We start from the raw sequence: 18198 nt of genomic DNA on the forward strand, positions 1-18198 counted from the left end.
CACATATCCTTATGTTGCCATGTTAGCAAAGCGCTACCTGGCTGTGTCTGCTACCTCTGTTCCTAGAGAGGGTGTTCTCCACAGCAGGAGACATTGTTAGTTTGAGCAGATCTGCCCTTTCGGCAAGCAATGTGGACAAGTTCATCTTTCTTTAAAAAAACATGAAAATACAATGACAAGCAAGTCCTAATGTCAAGCTGGCTGCTTAGGGACTAGTACAGTTCAAATACAGATTATTTCAGTTCATCGAAATGCTCCACCTTAATGTTTATTTTATTATATGTTGTATTTATTCGAGTGAATATTCACAGTTTAATAATAAATAAAAACACAAAACTAATAGTTTATGTTTTGTGAGTACCAGTGGTGGCGCCAGGGTATGGCTGGCGTAGGCTACAGCCATACCAAGAAAGGGCTTAGCCCCACCTTAGCCCCACCTTGAAAAATGATGTTAAAGTAAGCAAAATAAAGTCCGCCAACTCGCGCGGAGTAAATTGCACAGACAGCGGTTAGTAAGATTGATTTCAGTAGCCACTTGTCCACTTGTGTGGAAATACAGAAGACTAGAAACGGTTTTGAAAACTTTTGTCACGTAGTGATCGTCTTCTTAATAGAACATCTTTGATAATGTCTTCTGGCCAATCAGAATCAAGATAACGGCGTGGTGTTGTTGCAGGAAGTCCCGACGGAGAATACTTTTGCTGTAGTACATCTCTATATACATCGATACAACATTACGTGTTGATAGAAATCAATACGTAATGAAATAAGACCCCACGGTTTGATGATTGATAGGTGTGTGGGCTGTCTTCATTTTGACACACAGAACAAAGGGGGCTATCCACCCTTATCCACAATGTAAAGTAATTCACAGCCTCTTCCCTCTTCTCTCTGTGAGGAGCAGCAGGTTCAGCTTTCAGAACAAAGTAACAACAAACTAAAATGGCATTCATTTTTTAAAATATGTCGTGGAGTAATAGATTTATTTATTGTTCTTCTCAAGAGAGTACCAGAATGTGTATTTGATGTTAGTATTTCAAAACATCTCCTGGGGGAGAATCCCCCCAGACCCCCCTGCAGGGGTTGGGTTTTCAGCATGTCAACTCTTTCACCTGTGGAGAAATTGCAGGATTGGCTCCAGGTCGCCCTTTTTATTTACTACAAGACAAATGTGTTTTTTATTTCATACAGTTCAATTTAGATTGAGACAGGGAAATAATCTAAACCTCACGCGTGGCGTTTCACTGTCAAGGGCAGCGTGTATGTAATTACATTGCAAATACTGACTTGAGCCCCACCACTGTGTGGGTTAGCCCTACCATAGATTACCCAACACAAATACTCTGGAGCCGCCACTGGTGAGTACTAGTACAGTAAAGTTCAAATACAGATTATTTCAGTTCATCGAAATGCTGCATCTTAATGTTTGTTATATTTTGTATTTATTTGAGTAAATACATTATTCACAGTTTAATAATAATTTTTAAAAAACAACAAATATTTAATGTTTTGTGATAATTTTTTATGCTGTACCGAAAACGTACCGAACCGAACCGTGACCTAAAAACCGAGGTACGTACCGAACCGAAATGTTTGTGAACCGTTACACCCCTAGAGTATCTTAATGCTGAGAATCCTACACAGCATAATTCACTCATCTTAAACACTTGAAACTCATCTTATATTCTGCAGCATGCTTTAAATCAATTATAAAGTACATATTTATATTAAAACGTTTTCTGAAGCGGCACGATGCTTTTACTGACTGAATAGTTCAAACTGAAGATGCTGTGATTTGATGACTCCACTATTCCTAATATAAATATTCTGGATATTTGTCTTCACATTTCTTCAAAATTCATCCTGAAATATTTGTGATCTTTGTAAACGTTGTGATCTTGAGTTGAATCAGTTCCTGTGGGTTTTATTGGTCTGGCTGCACATCATGAGTTAGTGTAGATGGAGCAGAGTCTCAGATGTGAAGTCACCTCTTTATTATTGAAGTAGAAGCACGTTGTCTTTCATATTAATGAGAGATCTTTTCACTTTTTCTCTCTTACAGCTTTTACCTGTTGGAGTTTCCACTTTCTAACCTTCTTCAGCTCTGAACAGATTATTAAACCTGGAGATATTTCAAATTGGAACTTTGTTTTCTAAAGTTACATCATGTTTTCTTTATTCAGACTTAAGGACTGCAGCTTGTCAGGGACGAGCTGTTTTCATCTAGCCTCAGCTCTGAAGTCCAACCCCTCCCATCTGAGGGATCTGGATCTGAGTAGCAACAAACTGCAGGATTATGATGTGGAGGTTCTGAGTGACTTTCTGGAGAGTCCAGACTGCAGACTGAAGACTCTCAGGTCAGTTCTCCATCTTTTACTTCTGTGCTGAGATGAAGACAGTTGTGTTGACTCTGAGCTGCAGACATCAGGCTGATATCATTCTGATCCTCACTGAGTATCTTAGGGGTGTGACGGTGTACGTACGGGCCCTTCGGTTCGGTACAAGTGTGTACCGAAGTGTACTGAACGAATATAACGTTAAACGTAATAAATAGAGAACGTGAACAACTTTTAGGAAGTAATCTCAGGTGCTGCGTCGCAGCATTCAGAGTAATTTGCTCACATTGGGTTCAATGCGTCATAGAGCAAGCAAGTCAATTCATTGGACGAGAGGCATACTATGAGAGCTGGTCACAGGGATGCGTTCAAATCATAGACTGTATATATAAATGGACGTAGGGTCCGTGACGTCACCCATAGGATTCTGCAGAGTTGCCGTGAAGCCCTTAGTAGGCGGAGTCGGCCACTAACGGCTCGACAGTGACGCCAGAGTTCAACTCCGCCTTCTCCAAATAAGGGCAAAGAGGCGGAGCCGAGGCGGGACCTGCTGCCACCGAGCTGGAAGTTCCAGAGCTAGCTGAAGCTACCAAGCTAAGCTAACATGCTCCCCATCTGCCGTCGCATTTTACGTTTCTAAGGTAAGCGGACATGAAACTATTCAGCAAAACTATAAATAATAATCTAAGTTATTGAGCTTTTAGCATAATACTTCAGAATCTTAAAACCCCTTAACGTTTGTATGCAATTGTGCTAAATTCAACACTGGAATCAAGCAAATATTAATATGTTTGCATGACATTAGTTATTTATATTTTGATATCACTTAACTATACGTTTAATACATTTAAGTCAAGCTAAGGTACATGTGATGGTAGCTAGTTAGCGCTCTTACCTGTGAGGCCTCCTCCAAACAGCATAATAACCAGACTATCATTAAAACTAAGTACCAGTTATAGATCCTTGACTTTAGACAAACAATTCAAAAGACAAAATGTATTTAAAGACCAATCTTTATTTGAATGTGCCTCTTAACCTGAGATATTAGTTATACAGTAATAGTATTGACAATCTAAAAAAACTGAGCAACTCAACAGTCAACTTTATGTTTCTTATTGTCTAAAGCATTTGTTATTTTCATTTTCCCAATCTCATATTCAGTGTGGACGGATTGAGACAGCGTGGTGTCCAGAGAGCTGCAGAGACTTCAGGGAGAAACCTCCGTGTGGTGGACGTCCTGTCTGTTGGTTTGGAGAGGACTGAGGGTCTTCCCTCTGCGAGGAGGACCAGGCCTGATGAAGGAGCCCATGCTGGGCAAAGCTGATACCAACTGCACAGGCCTAGTCGGTCACTTTATTTGACTAAATGTGTTTAATACATTTAATAGATTTACACCTTCTGTCCATATGTGCTTTTTATTTAAAACATTTGATTAACTTTTGGTTCACATTTCAATAAATTGTATTTGTATTTGCTCTCCTTTTGTCCATTATTCTTACTGAAAATGTTAGATTACACATTCACATCTGACTGAAGATTGGCCCCATTTATTTGTGACGTTGCAAAACAAGGTACATGTTGTGAAGCTCATAAAGTGAGGCAAATAGAAATAATCAGCGGATGGAGTGTAGATGTGGAAATAGCTGCATTCGATCAGCTGACTGTTTTTACAATAAAAGTAGTTTCTTAGTGAATGTCCTGTACTGGTCTTGAAATCTTATAACATCAGCTCTTAATGTTCCTCTTGGATGTTCTTCTTGACCCTCAGAGAAGGAGAAAATGTCCTGTCTTTCAGGCATGTCCTTTCCTAACAAAAATGACAGGAAACATAAAACATATTATTGCAGAACAAGTGTGTTATTTATGAAAGCGGTGTGTTTGTGTGTTTAGGGGCTGTAGATATAATTATTTTGTAATTGTAATGTTTTTTTTTTTATTTCAACAATGAGCTACAAAGACAATCAGATTATGAATGAACAGTATGAAGTTCAACATTGAAATATATGTTATTATCAAAATAATATTTAACTGTTATCAAAACGTAGTGCAGCTGTAGAAGCTTGCTCTGTTGTCTCACTGAAAGAATCACTTTTACCACGTTTTTTACAGACAATATTGAGAGATAAATAGTAGCAGTTCTCACTATGTGTTAAATATCTTTGCCTTCAATACATTAAATTAGAAAGCTGACAAAGTCATATTGCTTGTTATCATCTAAATGTAACTTTTTGCATGGAAAAAACCCTCAACTTAACTGATGTGTAGGTGATCTAGTATTTAGTATTGTTTAATGGAATGTATATCAGTGTATTCAAGTCAATACTTCATTCATTTAAACCAATATCTTTCTTGATTCTTTGTACAGTATGAAAAAAGAGTCTTTGTACCTGTGCTGAAGTTCACTGCTGTGAGGAGTCCAGTTCTGTCTCTCACTCTCTGGTCCAGCCTGTCTGCATCACCTGGACACCTTAAACAGATATATATATAAAGAACCATGTGTACAAACAATATAACTGATTCTCTTCTGTTGAACATGTTGGATTGTGTATTGTCCGAGTCAGGGGCCTTTTTATTTTACTGTAACTTTGGAAGTTGTGTTACCAATGCTTACTGTTTATTTGATACCCATTTGGTAATGCAATTAATAAAAACAAGGTTTGGGTTCGTTCTTCAGATGACTGTGACGTTAACGTGTAAGCTCAATAATGAACTCCAGCTCAACCAACCATATTGTAATATCTAAGTAATCATCTTGAAATATGACATTAATAATTGTAATATACACACATCTTATTGTGAGGTTGATTTCACATACACTACTTCGACATTAGCTTGTCTACATACTTGAGCATAGCCAATTTAAATTAACCTTAGATGCATACAGTTCTACCTACATAATAAAATATCTCTAAGTTACAAGGATGTAACCTTATTTTATCAACCTCAAACAGAAGCCGTTTGTTCAACAGTATTATCCCACTTAACACTTGTCTATTTAGTTTTAACCTTTATATATACAGTCTATGATTTTAACTTGGAGGCTACGATTACAATCGTTAGCACCGATGTAGCTACCACTAGCTTACATGCTAACCCAAGCCTTACCATTCATTACGTAGCTGATTAAAATCATTAACACATAAATAAAGCACTAGAATTTCACTTACCGCAAAACCACATTCATGCACCGTCTGTTTTAACCGCAGAGCGAGTCACAATAGTCCGATATATAAGCATGAAGAACAAACAACCACGGCCGGCTACAAGTTGTGTTTCCTGGATGAGCTGAGCAGGCAGAGTCCCTGTAGCTCAGGGGTGGCCAACCAGTCAGAGGTTAAGAGCCACATTTTTTCTATGTTACTGCAAAGAGCCACATCAAACACACTGATACCGCTTGTTTCAGTTTTTTGTTTTCTGGAGACAAGATTTCAACCATGTCACTGATGCATTTTTGTGGCATTGGGATATATATTTTTTAAATCCTCTGGAGCAGAGAGAGGGCTGTGGATTATTGTTATTGATTAATGCATCAGTGTTTCTTAGGGTCAAAAACACTAAACTCACAACTTGAAATGAAAGCGTTTAGTTTATTTAATAAAAGAGCACATGTTCAATGTGAAAAGTGACAGTAGTTATAGATTATTTGCAATTTGGTGCTATGTATATATTAAAAAATAATAATAATTATATATATTTTTTAAACACCTTGAATTTCAGGGGGGGCGCGGGGCTCCGTTGGCGGGGTGCAGCGCCCCTCCAAGACAATGGTAGGGGAAACACTGGATAATGTTTAATCAACGATAGGTTTTCCCCCCCTCAAAGGTGATTGGTTCACCGCATCGCAGGTATTATTGTGATTGGCTCTTGGGCCACATCAAAATTAGACGCGCTGGCATCCTCTCATACTGACACATGACACCACACATACACACGTAGAGCCGGGACGAAAGTAACACAGGACGAAAGTAACGGAGCGATTTTATCCGAGCCCAAACAACTTTGACCGGCCAAATTACGTCAGAATGATCAGCATTCGATACTTAACAGACCTACTAAATATTAGGTTTAACTCTGAGGAGTAGTGTTGTCACGGTACCAACATTTTGGTTTCGATACCAAGTCAAGAATTGCGATTCCGATTATTTTTCGATACTTTTCTTAAAAAAAGGGAAACAGTCTTAATTGTAATTATTGTGCTTTATTTCACACCAGAACCATAACACAAACTTTTAAACAATGAGAACAATAAATAAAATAAATGACAAGAATTCGTATTAAATAAAATTAATACATGTCTCACAGACAGGCCGAGGCGCAGCGGCAGCTGCACTCCCACTTGCAGCCATGCTTCTCGTTTTCTCACATGCTCTGGCAGCTAGCGCGTGCATGAGAGAGGGGAGGGACTTAGAGCGTGCTTGAGAGGGGCGGGACTGCAGGCACGGCTGCAGTACAGGGAGTGGAAGCAGAGCGCTGAACACACACGGCTCTTATTAAAACAGCGCTTTCTCACCGGAGTACTTTTCTCCGTCATTCTTAAAGTACCGATACTAATGAAACGGAGGAATCGTAACGTTTTTAACGGCAGGGTATTGCGGTACCTTTCAAGTATTGGTACACCGTGCAACACTAGTCAGGAGTCAGTGTCTCTCCCCCAAACTCACACATATAAAATTCGATATGAACTGAAGAGCCGCATGAAACTAGGCAAAGAGCCGCATGCGGCTCGAGAGCCGCGGGTTGGCCACCCCTGCTGTAGCTAGCTTCACGGAGCAGCTAGCAGAGAGACAAGAAGCTAACAGCGGCAGGCACTTGACAGAGCCGTCACTCAATGTGACCACGCCCTAATTTATGCACAAACTTTAAGACCTAATATAAATAAAAGGGTCGCGTTAGAAAACAATTCACTCACAGATCCATAATCATGAAGGTGGAATCTAACTATATCAATAATAAAATGTATGGAGCCAGGGGTAGAAACATGTTTTTTTCTGCTGTAAAGTTGGGCATTTTAACATGGGGGTCTATGGAAATTGCTCCTTTCTGCAGCCATCGCCTATCGGCCAATATATGAACTGCAGTGTGTGGCACTTCCGTATTGGCTTCCCGGCTCTACCCCACAGTTTGCCGCTTGGTTCATATGTAGTCAGCAGAGCCATATAATAGAAGAGTTACGACAACGGAAGTCCAAAAACGGTTATCGTCACGTGGTTCATGTAGAAGAGGATCGTTCCCCGGAAGTTCATGGCGGGCAATGTGAATGCATTGATAACAGGAGATAGAACTACGATTTTTGGTAATTATTAGTGAATAAAGGTTTTGATTTGCAAAATGTATACAACGAATCGATATGTGTATGTATTTACATCAATATGTTTTAAAAAATAAAATAGAATTTGCTAATATTAAGTGATAATATTAGGATTAGTGTGAACAGTTTACATGTTAGGCTAACAGTGCCTTGGTTAAAGAGCCTGTTGCTGTTTATTTATAGCTTTGAATTCTTTAAAACCAATAGTATCTTCTTAAACCTGTATGGTAGTCAGGAGCATCACTTTCTAATGTTTATTGATATATTTAGAGGGAGGGGATCTAAAGTAATGCTTTAAAATTCAGATTAGATTAATGTCTACCATTTTTTTTAATTCATGGTAGTTTCAATAATCCCATGGTAATTGAGGACACAAGTTATCTAAATGACTGTCATCTTTATGGCTTTCAGAAAGGACAGGAGACCGACAGGTGACTATCAAAGGACTAGCAGCAGCAGCATGATGATGATGTTAAATGTGTTGTTTTAGGAACATCCATTGCAAATACATGGAATTCAATAAACATTGAATAGCATATCATGCAGTTTGTCTGTGCCTTTTCCTCGGTGTTGTCCTGGTGTGCTGTGCTGCCTCCTAGTCGCCACCATGGTTTGCTGTGCTGCCTGGGGATGCTCCAATCGCTCAGAGAAAGGAGTATGAATGTACAGCTTCCCCACTGACACAGAGCGGAGGAAGCAGGAGCAATTTCACGACCAACAGCAAAAAAATATGTGATTTATATACAAACACTGCATTTGCACTTTTTCACAAAACGAAAACCACACCATTGGGAAAGCTTAATGTTTTGTTTAATACAAAAAACAGGGAAAGGCTTGAAAAACACTGAGAGTTGAGACTCAGGGTGCAGGGTGAGGGTCTCAGTGCAGGTATTCAGGCTCCATTGAATCCCCCTCTGGTTCTTGTGCTGAAAGAGGGATAAACAGACAGGAGAAAGGGTTATACACACCTATATAGCACACCTATTGGATGGGAAATTGCCTTGGGGAGATAAGGTGTGGTCTTTGTTCCCAACTGAAGTTATGGAACTTTATTATTTGTGAGTTTAACAAAGTATGACAAATGGCATCAGTAACATATGTGATATGAATTTCTATAAAGTTGTCTCACATTCTTGGTCATATTGTATATACAGTATGTAATGAGTATAACATGTCCAGTAAGTATAAAGTGTTTCCTAATACTGTGTATTCAACCACTATGGAATATGTATGTGGGCAGACAAAACTGAGTTGTTCTGTGTGTGAAGTCACTCAAGTCACTCCGCAGGCACATTTTGATGCAGACCAGTTTGTCAAGACAAAAAAGGGCAAGACTAGGCTGAGAGCAGAGGCTATACCCACCATCTTCGTGCATCGCCCTGTGGTCAAAAAGAGAAGGGCCCCTGCACCACGATTCACCCCGGGACCTGTATCTACAAAGCCCATAGCTCATGATCACAGCGATAGTGTGAAAGGTGACACAGGTATAATAAGTATGAACTCTTAGTAACAAAAGTAATATTTCTTATTTTTAAGTGGTATAATAGTTTAAATGTTTGAACATTTACAGTGCCATGTCTTCTACTTACATTAGTCTCAAAGATTGAGGGAAGAAGGGAAGGGATCACTGCCCTCCACCTGCCAGAGGAGTGCAAACAACAAAAACAAGCAAGGTGTCCCGTCATGTACCTGGAAGTTTGGGTTGGCAAAATGGAGTAAGAGAGGGACTTGAAAAACCTTGGTGGCTGTCTACTCATGTTGTTACAGTTGTCTTGGTTACAGCTCTCAAGTTTTTTTTTGTGCCATTTCCACATCTTTAGAAAATATGAAAAAATTGAAGTGAAATCAACCTCTTCTCTGGAGAACAAACTTTGATTTCTCTGTCTTGTGAGTTTGCAGTCTTGCAGTTTTGCTCCTCCACCTGTAACATCACTGCCCCTCCAGCTGCCATACAGTAGGTTACTAACAAGATTACTTATATAATACAGTGATAGAATACATGTTTAGTATGCTTACTTATATAAAACAGTAGTATTAAACTTACCTTGTGTTTTCACACTCACTCAAGTCCCTCTCCCTTTGCCATCAATCCAAAATCAGCTGAGCTGCAACATTATACAGGCAGGTAATAATCAACATAATCACAAGGACACAATATGGCTCTGCTAAAAACACTCACTCTTACACGCACCAAAGTTATATTTATCTAATATTTAACTCCCTCCACCCCCGCATACAATCCCGTTTAGAAGCCCCTCTTCTCTAATTCAACAACGTTGGACCAAATGACATTAAGAGAATGGAATTTACAATTAAAAGGTTGTTCAACGTCTGTTGCTAACTTGCTTCGGTATCCTAGCTTGATCTGTTATCTGTAAACGTTCCCTAAATCTACTGATTTAGGGATAATCCACTGACATCCTTTAATACACATGTTAATTTGAATCAGATGTACTGATAATATCCGCAATATAAATCTTTAAACTTCTTCTTACCTTTAAAAGTCCGTCACGAACGGTTATTATGCTGCAACTCTACCGCTCTGCTAGCCTTGGCGCTAACTTCCGGGGAACGAATGAGAGGCTCCACGATCCGCCATTGCTGTAAAAAAGTGGTCCATTGGAGTGAACGGAGATGTCATAACTCTTCTATTATACGGCTCTGGTAGTCAGTAATTTGAGGAACTGTCGAAATGGCGAACGCAGATCAAGTTGAGCTCGAAAATCCTCCAGCATCATTGAAGTCTCCGGTTTGGGAACATTTTGGTTTCGCAGTTACGTACAAGGATGAGGGACAAAGACAGGTGGACCGAACCAAAGCTGTTTGTCGGCATTGTTCAACTAAAATAGGTTACGCGGCTGGCAATACATTAAACTTGCACACTCTTGAAAAGGCATCACCGAACGTGAATATCACCGGTACCAAAAGACTGAAGTGCAAACCCAACTCCCGCTAGCATGTAGGCCTCCACCACTCGCAGAGAGTTCAGACCGAGCCAAAGCTATTAAAAACGCCAAATATCCTTATGTTGCCATGTTAGCAAAGCGCTACCTGGCTTTGTCTGCTACCTCTGTCCCTAGAGAGGGTGTTCTCCACAGCAGGAGACATTGTTAGTTTGAGCAGATCTGCCCTTTCGGCAAGCAATGTGGACAAGTTCATCTTTCTTTAAAAAAACATGAAAATACAATGACAAGCAAGTCCTAATGTCAAGCTGGCTGCTTAGGGACTAGTACAGTTCAAATACAGATTATTTCAGTTCATCGAAATGCTCCACCTTAATGTTTATTTTATTATATGTTGTATTTATTCGAGTGAATATTCACAGTTTAATAATAATTAAAAACACAAAACTAATAGTTTATGTTTTGTGAGTACCAGTGGTGGCGCCAGGGTATGGCTGGCGTAGGCTACAGCCATACCAAGAAATGGGTTAGCCCCACCTTAGCCCCACCATGAAAAATGATGTTACAGTAAAGTAAGCTAAATAAAGTCCGCCAACTCGCGCGGAGTAAATTGCACAGACAGCGGTTAGTAAGATTGATTTCAGTAGCCACTTGTCCACTTGTGTGGAAATACAGAAGACTAGAAACGGTTTTGAAAACTTTTGTCACATAGTGATGGTCTTCTTAATAGAACATCTTTGATAATGTCTTCTGGCCAATCAGAATCAAGATAACGGCGTGGTGTTGTTGCAGGAAGTCCCGACGGAGAATACTTTTGCTGTAGTACATCTCTATATACATCGATACAACATTACGTGTTGATAGAAATCAATACGTAATGAAATAAGACCCCACGGTTTGATGATTGATAGGTGTGTGGGCTGTCTTCATTTTGACGCACAGAACAATGGGGGCTATCCACCCTTATCCACAATGTAAAGTAATTCACAGCCTCTTCCCTCTTCTCTCTGTGAGGAGCAGCAGGTTCAGCTTTCAGAACAAAGTAACAACAAACTAAAATGGCATTCATTTTTTAAAATATGTCGTGGAGTAATAGATTTATTTATTGTTCTTCTCAAGAGAGTACCAGAATGTGTATTTGATGTTAGTATTTCAAAAAATCTCCTGGGGGACAATCCCCCCAGACCCCCCTGCAGGGGTTGGGTTGTCAGCATGTCAACTCTTTCACCTGTGGAGAAATTGCAGGATTGGCTCCAGGTCGCCCTTTTATTTACTACAAGACAAATGTGTTTTTTATTTCATACAGTTCAATTTGGATTGAGACAGGGAAATAATCTAAACCTCACGCGTGGCGTTTCACTGTCAAGGGGCAGCGTGTATGTAATTACATTAGAAATACTGACCTGAGCCCCACCACTGTGTGGGTTAGCCCTACCATAGATTACCCAACACAAATACTCTGGAGCCGCCACTGGTGAGTACTAGTACAGTAAAGTTCAAATACAGATTATTTCAGTTCATCGAAATGCTGCATCCTTAATGTTTGTTATATTTTGTATTTATTTGAGTAAATACATTATTCATAGTTTAATAATAATTTTTAAAAAACAACTATTTTTTTTGTTTTGTGATCATTTTTTATGCTGTACCGAAAACGTACCGAACCGAACCGTGACCTAAAAACCGAGGTACGTACCGAACCGAAATGTTTGTGAACCGTTACACCCCTAGAGTATCTTAATGCTGAGAATCCTACACAGCATAATTCACTCATCTTAAACACCTGAAACTCATCTTATATTCTGCAGCATGCTTTAAATAAATTATAAAGTACATATTTATATTAAAACGTTTTCTGAAGCTACACGATGCTTTTACTGACTGAATAGTTCAAACTGAAGATGCTGTGATTTGATGACTCCACTGTTCCTACTATAAATATTCTGGATATTTGTCTTCACATTTCTTCAAAATTCATCCTGAAATATTTGTGATCTTTGTAAACGTTGTGATCTTGAGTTGAATCAGTTCCTGTGGGTTTTATTGGTCTGGCTGCACATCATGAGTTAGTGTAGATGGAGCAGAGTTTCAGATGTGAAGTCACCTCTTTATTATTGAAGTAGAAGCACGTTGTCTTTCATATTAATGAGAGATCTTTTCACTTTTCTCTCTTACAGCTTTTACCTGTTGGAGTTTCCACTTTCTAACCTTCTTCATCTCTGAACAGATTATTAAACCTGGAGATATTTCAAATTGGAACTTTGTTTTCTAAAGTTACATCATGTTTTCTTTATTCAGACTTAAGGACTGCAGCTTGTCAGGGATGAGCTGTTTTCATCTAGCCTCAGCTCTGAAGTCCAACCCCTCCCATCTGAGGGATCTGGATCTGAGTAGCAACAAACTGCAGGATTATGATGTGGAGGTTCTGAGTGACTTTCTGGAGAGTCCAGACTGCAGACTGGAGACTCTCAGGTCAGTTCTCCATCTTTTACTTCTGTGCTGAGATGAAGACAGTTGTGTTGACTCTGAGCTGCAGACATCAGGCTGATATCACACTGATCCTCACTGAGTATCTTAGGGGTGTAACGGTGTACGTACGGGCCCTTCGGTTCGGTACAAGTGTGTACCGAAGTGTGTACTGAAGTGTACTGAACGAATATAACGTTAAACGTCAAAAATTGAGAACGTGAACAACTTTTTGGAAGTAATCTCAGGTGCTGTGTCGCAGCATTCAGAGTAATTTGCTCACATTGGCTTCAACGCGTCATAGAGCGAGCAAGTAATTTCATTGGACGAGAGGCATACTATGAGAGCTGGTCACAGGGATGCGTTCAAATGTAGTCAGTAATTTGAGGAACTGTCGAAATAGCGAACGCAGATAAAGTTGAGCTCGAAAATCCTCCAGCATCATTGAAGTCTCCGGTTTGGGAACATTTTGGTTTTGCAGTTACGTACAAGGATGAAGGACAAAGACAGGTGGACCGAACCAAAGCTGTTTGTCGGCATTGTTCAACTAAAATAGGTTACGCGGCTGGCAATACATTAAACTTGCACACTCATTTGAAAAGGCATCACCGAACGTGAATATCACCGGTACCAAAAGAAAAAAGACTGAAGTGCAAACCCAACTCCCGCTAGCATGTAAGCCTCCACCACTCGCAGAGAGTTCAGACCGAGCCAAAGCTATTACAAACGCCACATATCCTTATGTTGCCATGTTAGCAAAGCGCTACCTGGCTGTGTCTGCTACCTCTGTCCCTAGAGAGGGTGTTCTCCACAGCAGGAGACATTGTTAGTTTGAGCAGATCTGCCCTTTCGGCAAGCAATGTGGACAAGTTCATCTTTCTTTAAACAACATGAAAATACAATGACAAGCAAGTCCTAATGTCAAGCTGGCTGCTTAGGTACTAGTACAGTTCAAATACAGATTATTTCAGTTCATCGAAATGCTCCACCTTAATGTTTATTTTATTATATGTTGTATTTATTCGAGTGAATATTCACAGTTTAATAATAAATAAAAACACAAAACTAATAGTTTATGTTTTGTGAGTACCAGTGGTGGCGCCAGGGTATGGCTGGCGTAGGCTACAGCCATACCAAGAAATGGCTTAGCCCCACCTTGAAAAATGATGTTAAAGTAAGCTAAATAAAGTCCGCCAACTCGCGCGGAGTAAATTGCACAGACAGCGGTTAGTAAGATTGATTTCAGTAGCCACTTGTCCACTTGTGTGGAAATACCGAAGACTAGAAACGGTTTTGAAAACTTTTGTCACGTAGTGATCGTCTTCTTAATAGAACATCTTTGATAATGTCTTCTGGCCAATCAGAATCAAGATAACGACGTGGTGTTGTTGCAGGAAGTCCCGACGGAGAATACTTTTACTGTAATACATCTCTATATACATCGATACAACATTACGTGTTGATAGAAATCAATACGTAATTAAATAAGACCTCACGGTTTGATGATTGATAGGTGTGTGGGCTGTCTTCATTTTGACACACAGAACAATGGGGGCTATCCACCCTTATCCACAATGTAAAGTAATTCACAGCCTCTTCCCTCTTCTCTCTGTGAGGAGCAGCAGGTTCAGCTTTCAGAACAAAGTAACAACAAACTAAAATGGCATTCATTTTTTAAAATATGTCGTGGAGTAATAGATTTATTTATTGTTCTTCTCAAGAGAGTACCAGAATGTGTATTTGATGTTAGTATTTAAAAAAATCTCCTGGGGGACAATCCCCCCAGACCCCCCTGCAGGGGTTGGGTTTTCAGCATGTCAACTCTTTCACCTGTGGAGAAATTGCAGGATTGGCTCCAGGTCGCCCTTTTTATTTACTACAAGACAAATGTGTTTTTTATTTCATACAGTTCAATTTAGATTGAGACAGGGAAATAATCTAAACCTCACGCGTGGCGTTTCACTGTCAAGGGGAGCGTGTATGTAATTACATTAGAAATACTGACTTGAGCCCCACCACTGTGTGGGTTAGCCCTACCATAGAGTACCCAACACAAATACTCTGGAGCCGCCACTGGTGAGTACTAGTACAGTAAAGTTCAAATACAGATTATTTCAGTTCATCGAAATGCTGCATCTTAATGTTTGTTATATTTTGTATTTATTTGAGTAAATACATTATTCACAGTTTAATAATAATTTTTAAAAAACAACAAATATTTAATGTTTTGTGATAATTTTTTATGCTGTACCGAAAACGTACCGAACCGAACCGTGACCTAAAAACCGAGGTACGTACCGAACCGAAATGTTTGTGAACCGTTACACCCCTAGAGTATCTTAATGCTGAGAATCCTACACAGCATAATTCACTCATCTTAAACACCTGAAACTCATCTTATATTCTGCAGCATGCTTTAAATCAATTATAAAGTACATATTTATATTAAAACGTTTTCTGAAGCTACACGATGCTTTTACTGACTGAATAGTTCAAACTGAAGATGCTGTGATTTGATGACTCCACTATTCCTAATATAAATATCTGGATATTTGTCTTCACATTTCTTCAAATTCATCCTGAAATATTTGTGATCTTTGTAAACGTTGTGATCTTGAGTTGAATCAGTTCCTGTGGGTTTTATTGGTCTGGCTGCACATCATGAGTTAGTGTAGATGGAGCAGAGTCTCAGATGTGAAGTCACCTCTTTATTATTGAAGTAGAAGCACGTTGTCTTTCATATTAATGAGAGATCTTTTCACTTTTTCTCTCTTACAGCTTTACCTGTTGGAGTTTCCACTTTCTAACCTTCTTCAGCTCTGAACAGATTATTAAACCTGGAGATATTTCAAATTGGAACTTTGTTTTCTAAAGTTACATCATGTTTTCTTTATTCAGACTTAAGGACTGCAGCTTGTCAGGGACGAGCTGTTTTCATCTAGCCTCAGCTCTGAAGTCCAACCCCTCCCATCTGAGGGATCTGGATCTGAGTAGCAACAAACTGCAGGATTATGATGTGGAGGTTCTGAGTGACTTTCTGGAGAGTCCAGACTGCAGACTGGAGACTCTCAGGTCAGTTCTCCATCTTTTACTTCTGTGCTGAGATGAAGACAGTTGTGTTGACTCTGAGCTGCAGACATCAGGCTGATATCAATTCTGATCCTCACTGAGTATCTTAGGGGTGTGACGGTGTACGTACGGGCCCTTCGGTTCGGTACAAATTGTGTGTACCGAAGTGTACTGAACGAATATAACGTTAAACGTAATAAATAGAGAACGTGAACAACTTTTAGGAAGTAATCTCAGGTGCTGCGTCGCAGCATTCAGAGTAATTTGCTCACATTGGGTTCAATGCGTCATAGAGCAAGCAAGTCAATTCATTGGACGAGAGGCATACTATGAGAGCTGGTCACAGGGATGCGTTCAAATCATAGACTGTATATATAAATGGACGTAGGGTCCGTGACGTCACCCATAGGATTCTGCAGAGTTGCCGTGAAGCCCTTAGTAGGCGGAGTCGGCCACTAACGGCTCGACAGTGACGCCAGAGTTCAACTCCGCCTTCTCCAAATAAGGGCAAAGAGGCGGAGCCGAGGCGGGACCTGCTGCCACCGAGCTGGAAGTTCCAGAGCTAGCTGAAGCTACCAAGCTAAGCTAACATGCTCCCCATCTGCCGTCGCATTTTACGTTTCTAAGGTAAGCGGACATGAAACTATTCAGCAAAACTATAAATAATAATCTAAGTTATTGAGCTTTTAGCATAATACTTCAGAATCTTAAAACCCCTTAACGTTTGTATGCAATTGTGCTAAATTCAACACTGGAATCAAGCAAATATTAATATGTTTGCATGACATTAGTTATTTATATTTTGATATCACTTAACTATACGTTTAATACATTTAAGTCAAGCTAAGGTACATGTGATGGTAGCTAGTTAGCGCTCTTACCTGTGAGGCCTCCTCCAAACAGCATAATAACCAGACTATCATTAAAACTAAGTACCAGTTATAGATCCTTGACTTTAGACAAACAATTCAAAAGACAAAATGTATTTAAAGACCAATCTTTATTTGAATGTGCCTCTTAACCTGAGATATTAGTTATACAGTAATAGTATTGACAATCTAAAAAACTGAGCAACTCAACAGTCAACTTTATGTTTCTTATTGTCTAAAGCATTTGTTATTTTCATTTTCCCAATCTCATATTCAGTGTGGACGGATTGAGACAGCGTGGTGTCCAGAGAGCTGCAGAGACTTCAGGGAGAAACCTCCGTGTGGTGGACGTCCTGTCTGTTGGTTTGGAGAGGACTGAGGGTCTTCCCTCTGCGAGGAGGACCAGGCCTGATGAAGGAGCCCATGCTGGGCAAAGCTGATACCAACTGCACAGGCCTAGTCGGTCACTTTATTTGACTAAATGTGTTTAATACATTTAATAGATTTACACCTTCTGTCCATATGTGCTTTTTATTTAAAACATTTGATTAACTTTTGGTTCACATTTCAATAAATTGTATTTGTATTTGCTCTCCTTTTGTCCATTATTCTTACTGAAAATGTTAGATTACACATTCACATCTGACTGAAGATTGGCCCCATTTATTTGTGACGTTGCAAAACAAGGTACATGTTGTGAAGCTCATAAAGTGAGGCAAATAGAAATAATCAGCGGATGGAGTGTAGATGTGGAAATAGCTGCATTCGATCAGCTGACTGTTTTTACAATAAAAGTAGTTTCTTAGTGAATGTCCTGTACTGGTCTTGAAATCTTATAACATCAGCTCTTAATGTTCCTCTTGGATGTTCTTCTTGACCCTCAGAGAAGGAGAAAATGTCCTGTCTTTCAGGCATGTCTGTGTCAGTAATTTGAGGAACTGTCGAAATGCGAACGCAGATAAAGTTGAGCTCGAAAATCCTCCAGCATCATTGAAGTCTCCGGTTTGGGAACATTTTTGGTTTTGCAGTTACGTACAAGGATGAGAGACAAAGACAGGTGGACCGAACCAAAGCTGTTTGTCGGCATTGTTCAACTAACATAGGGTACGCGGCTGGCAATACATTAAACTTGCACACTCATTTGAAAAGGCATCACCGAACGTGAATATCACCGGTACCAAAAGAAAAAAGACTGAAGTGCAAACTCAACTCCCGCTAGCATGTAAGCCTCCACCACTCGCAGAGAG

At 39.7% G+C, this 18198-nt stretch overlaps 1 protein-coding gene across 10 annotated transcripts in view; it reads left to right on the forward strand.

Annotated features, from left to right (window-relative positions):
- LOC117550326 (ribonuclease inhibitor-like) overlaps nt 1-18198 on the forward strand; it is a 65900-nt gene that overhangs the window by 23885 nt on the left and 23817 nt on the right. For 9 of the 10 annotated variants that reach the window (XR_004569611.1, XM_034222704.1, XM_034222706.1 and 6 more), the window contains 3 exons: nt 2184-2357; nt 12846-13019; nt 15912-16085. Coding sequence is in view for 9 of the 10 variants with exons in the window: in XM_034222704.1 (XP_034078595.1) it covers nt 2184-2357; nt 12846-13019; nt 15912-16085 (522 nt within the window). In the remaining variant the exon portion in view is untranslated. The remainder of the gene's footprint in view (nt 1-2183; nt 2358-12845; nt 13020-15911; nt 16086-18198) is intronic. The other variant, XM_034222712.1, reaches the window with a different exon arrangement.

This window comes from Gymnodraco acuticeps, unplaced genomic scaffold (genome assembly GCF_902827175.1).
Source record: "Gymnodraco acuticeps unplaced genomic scaffold, fGymAcu1.1, whole genome shotgun sequence".
In the NCBI taxonomy this organism is placed as follows: Eukaryota; Metazoa; Chordata; class Actinopteri; order Perciformes; family Bathydraconidae; genus Gymnodraco; species Gymnodraco acuticeps.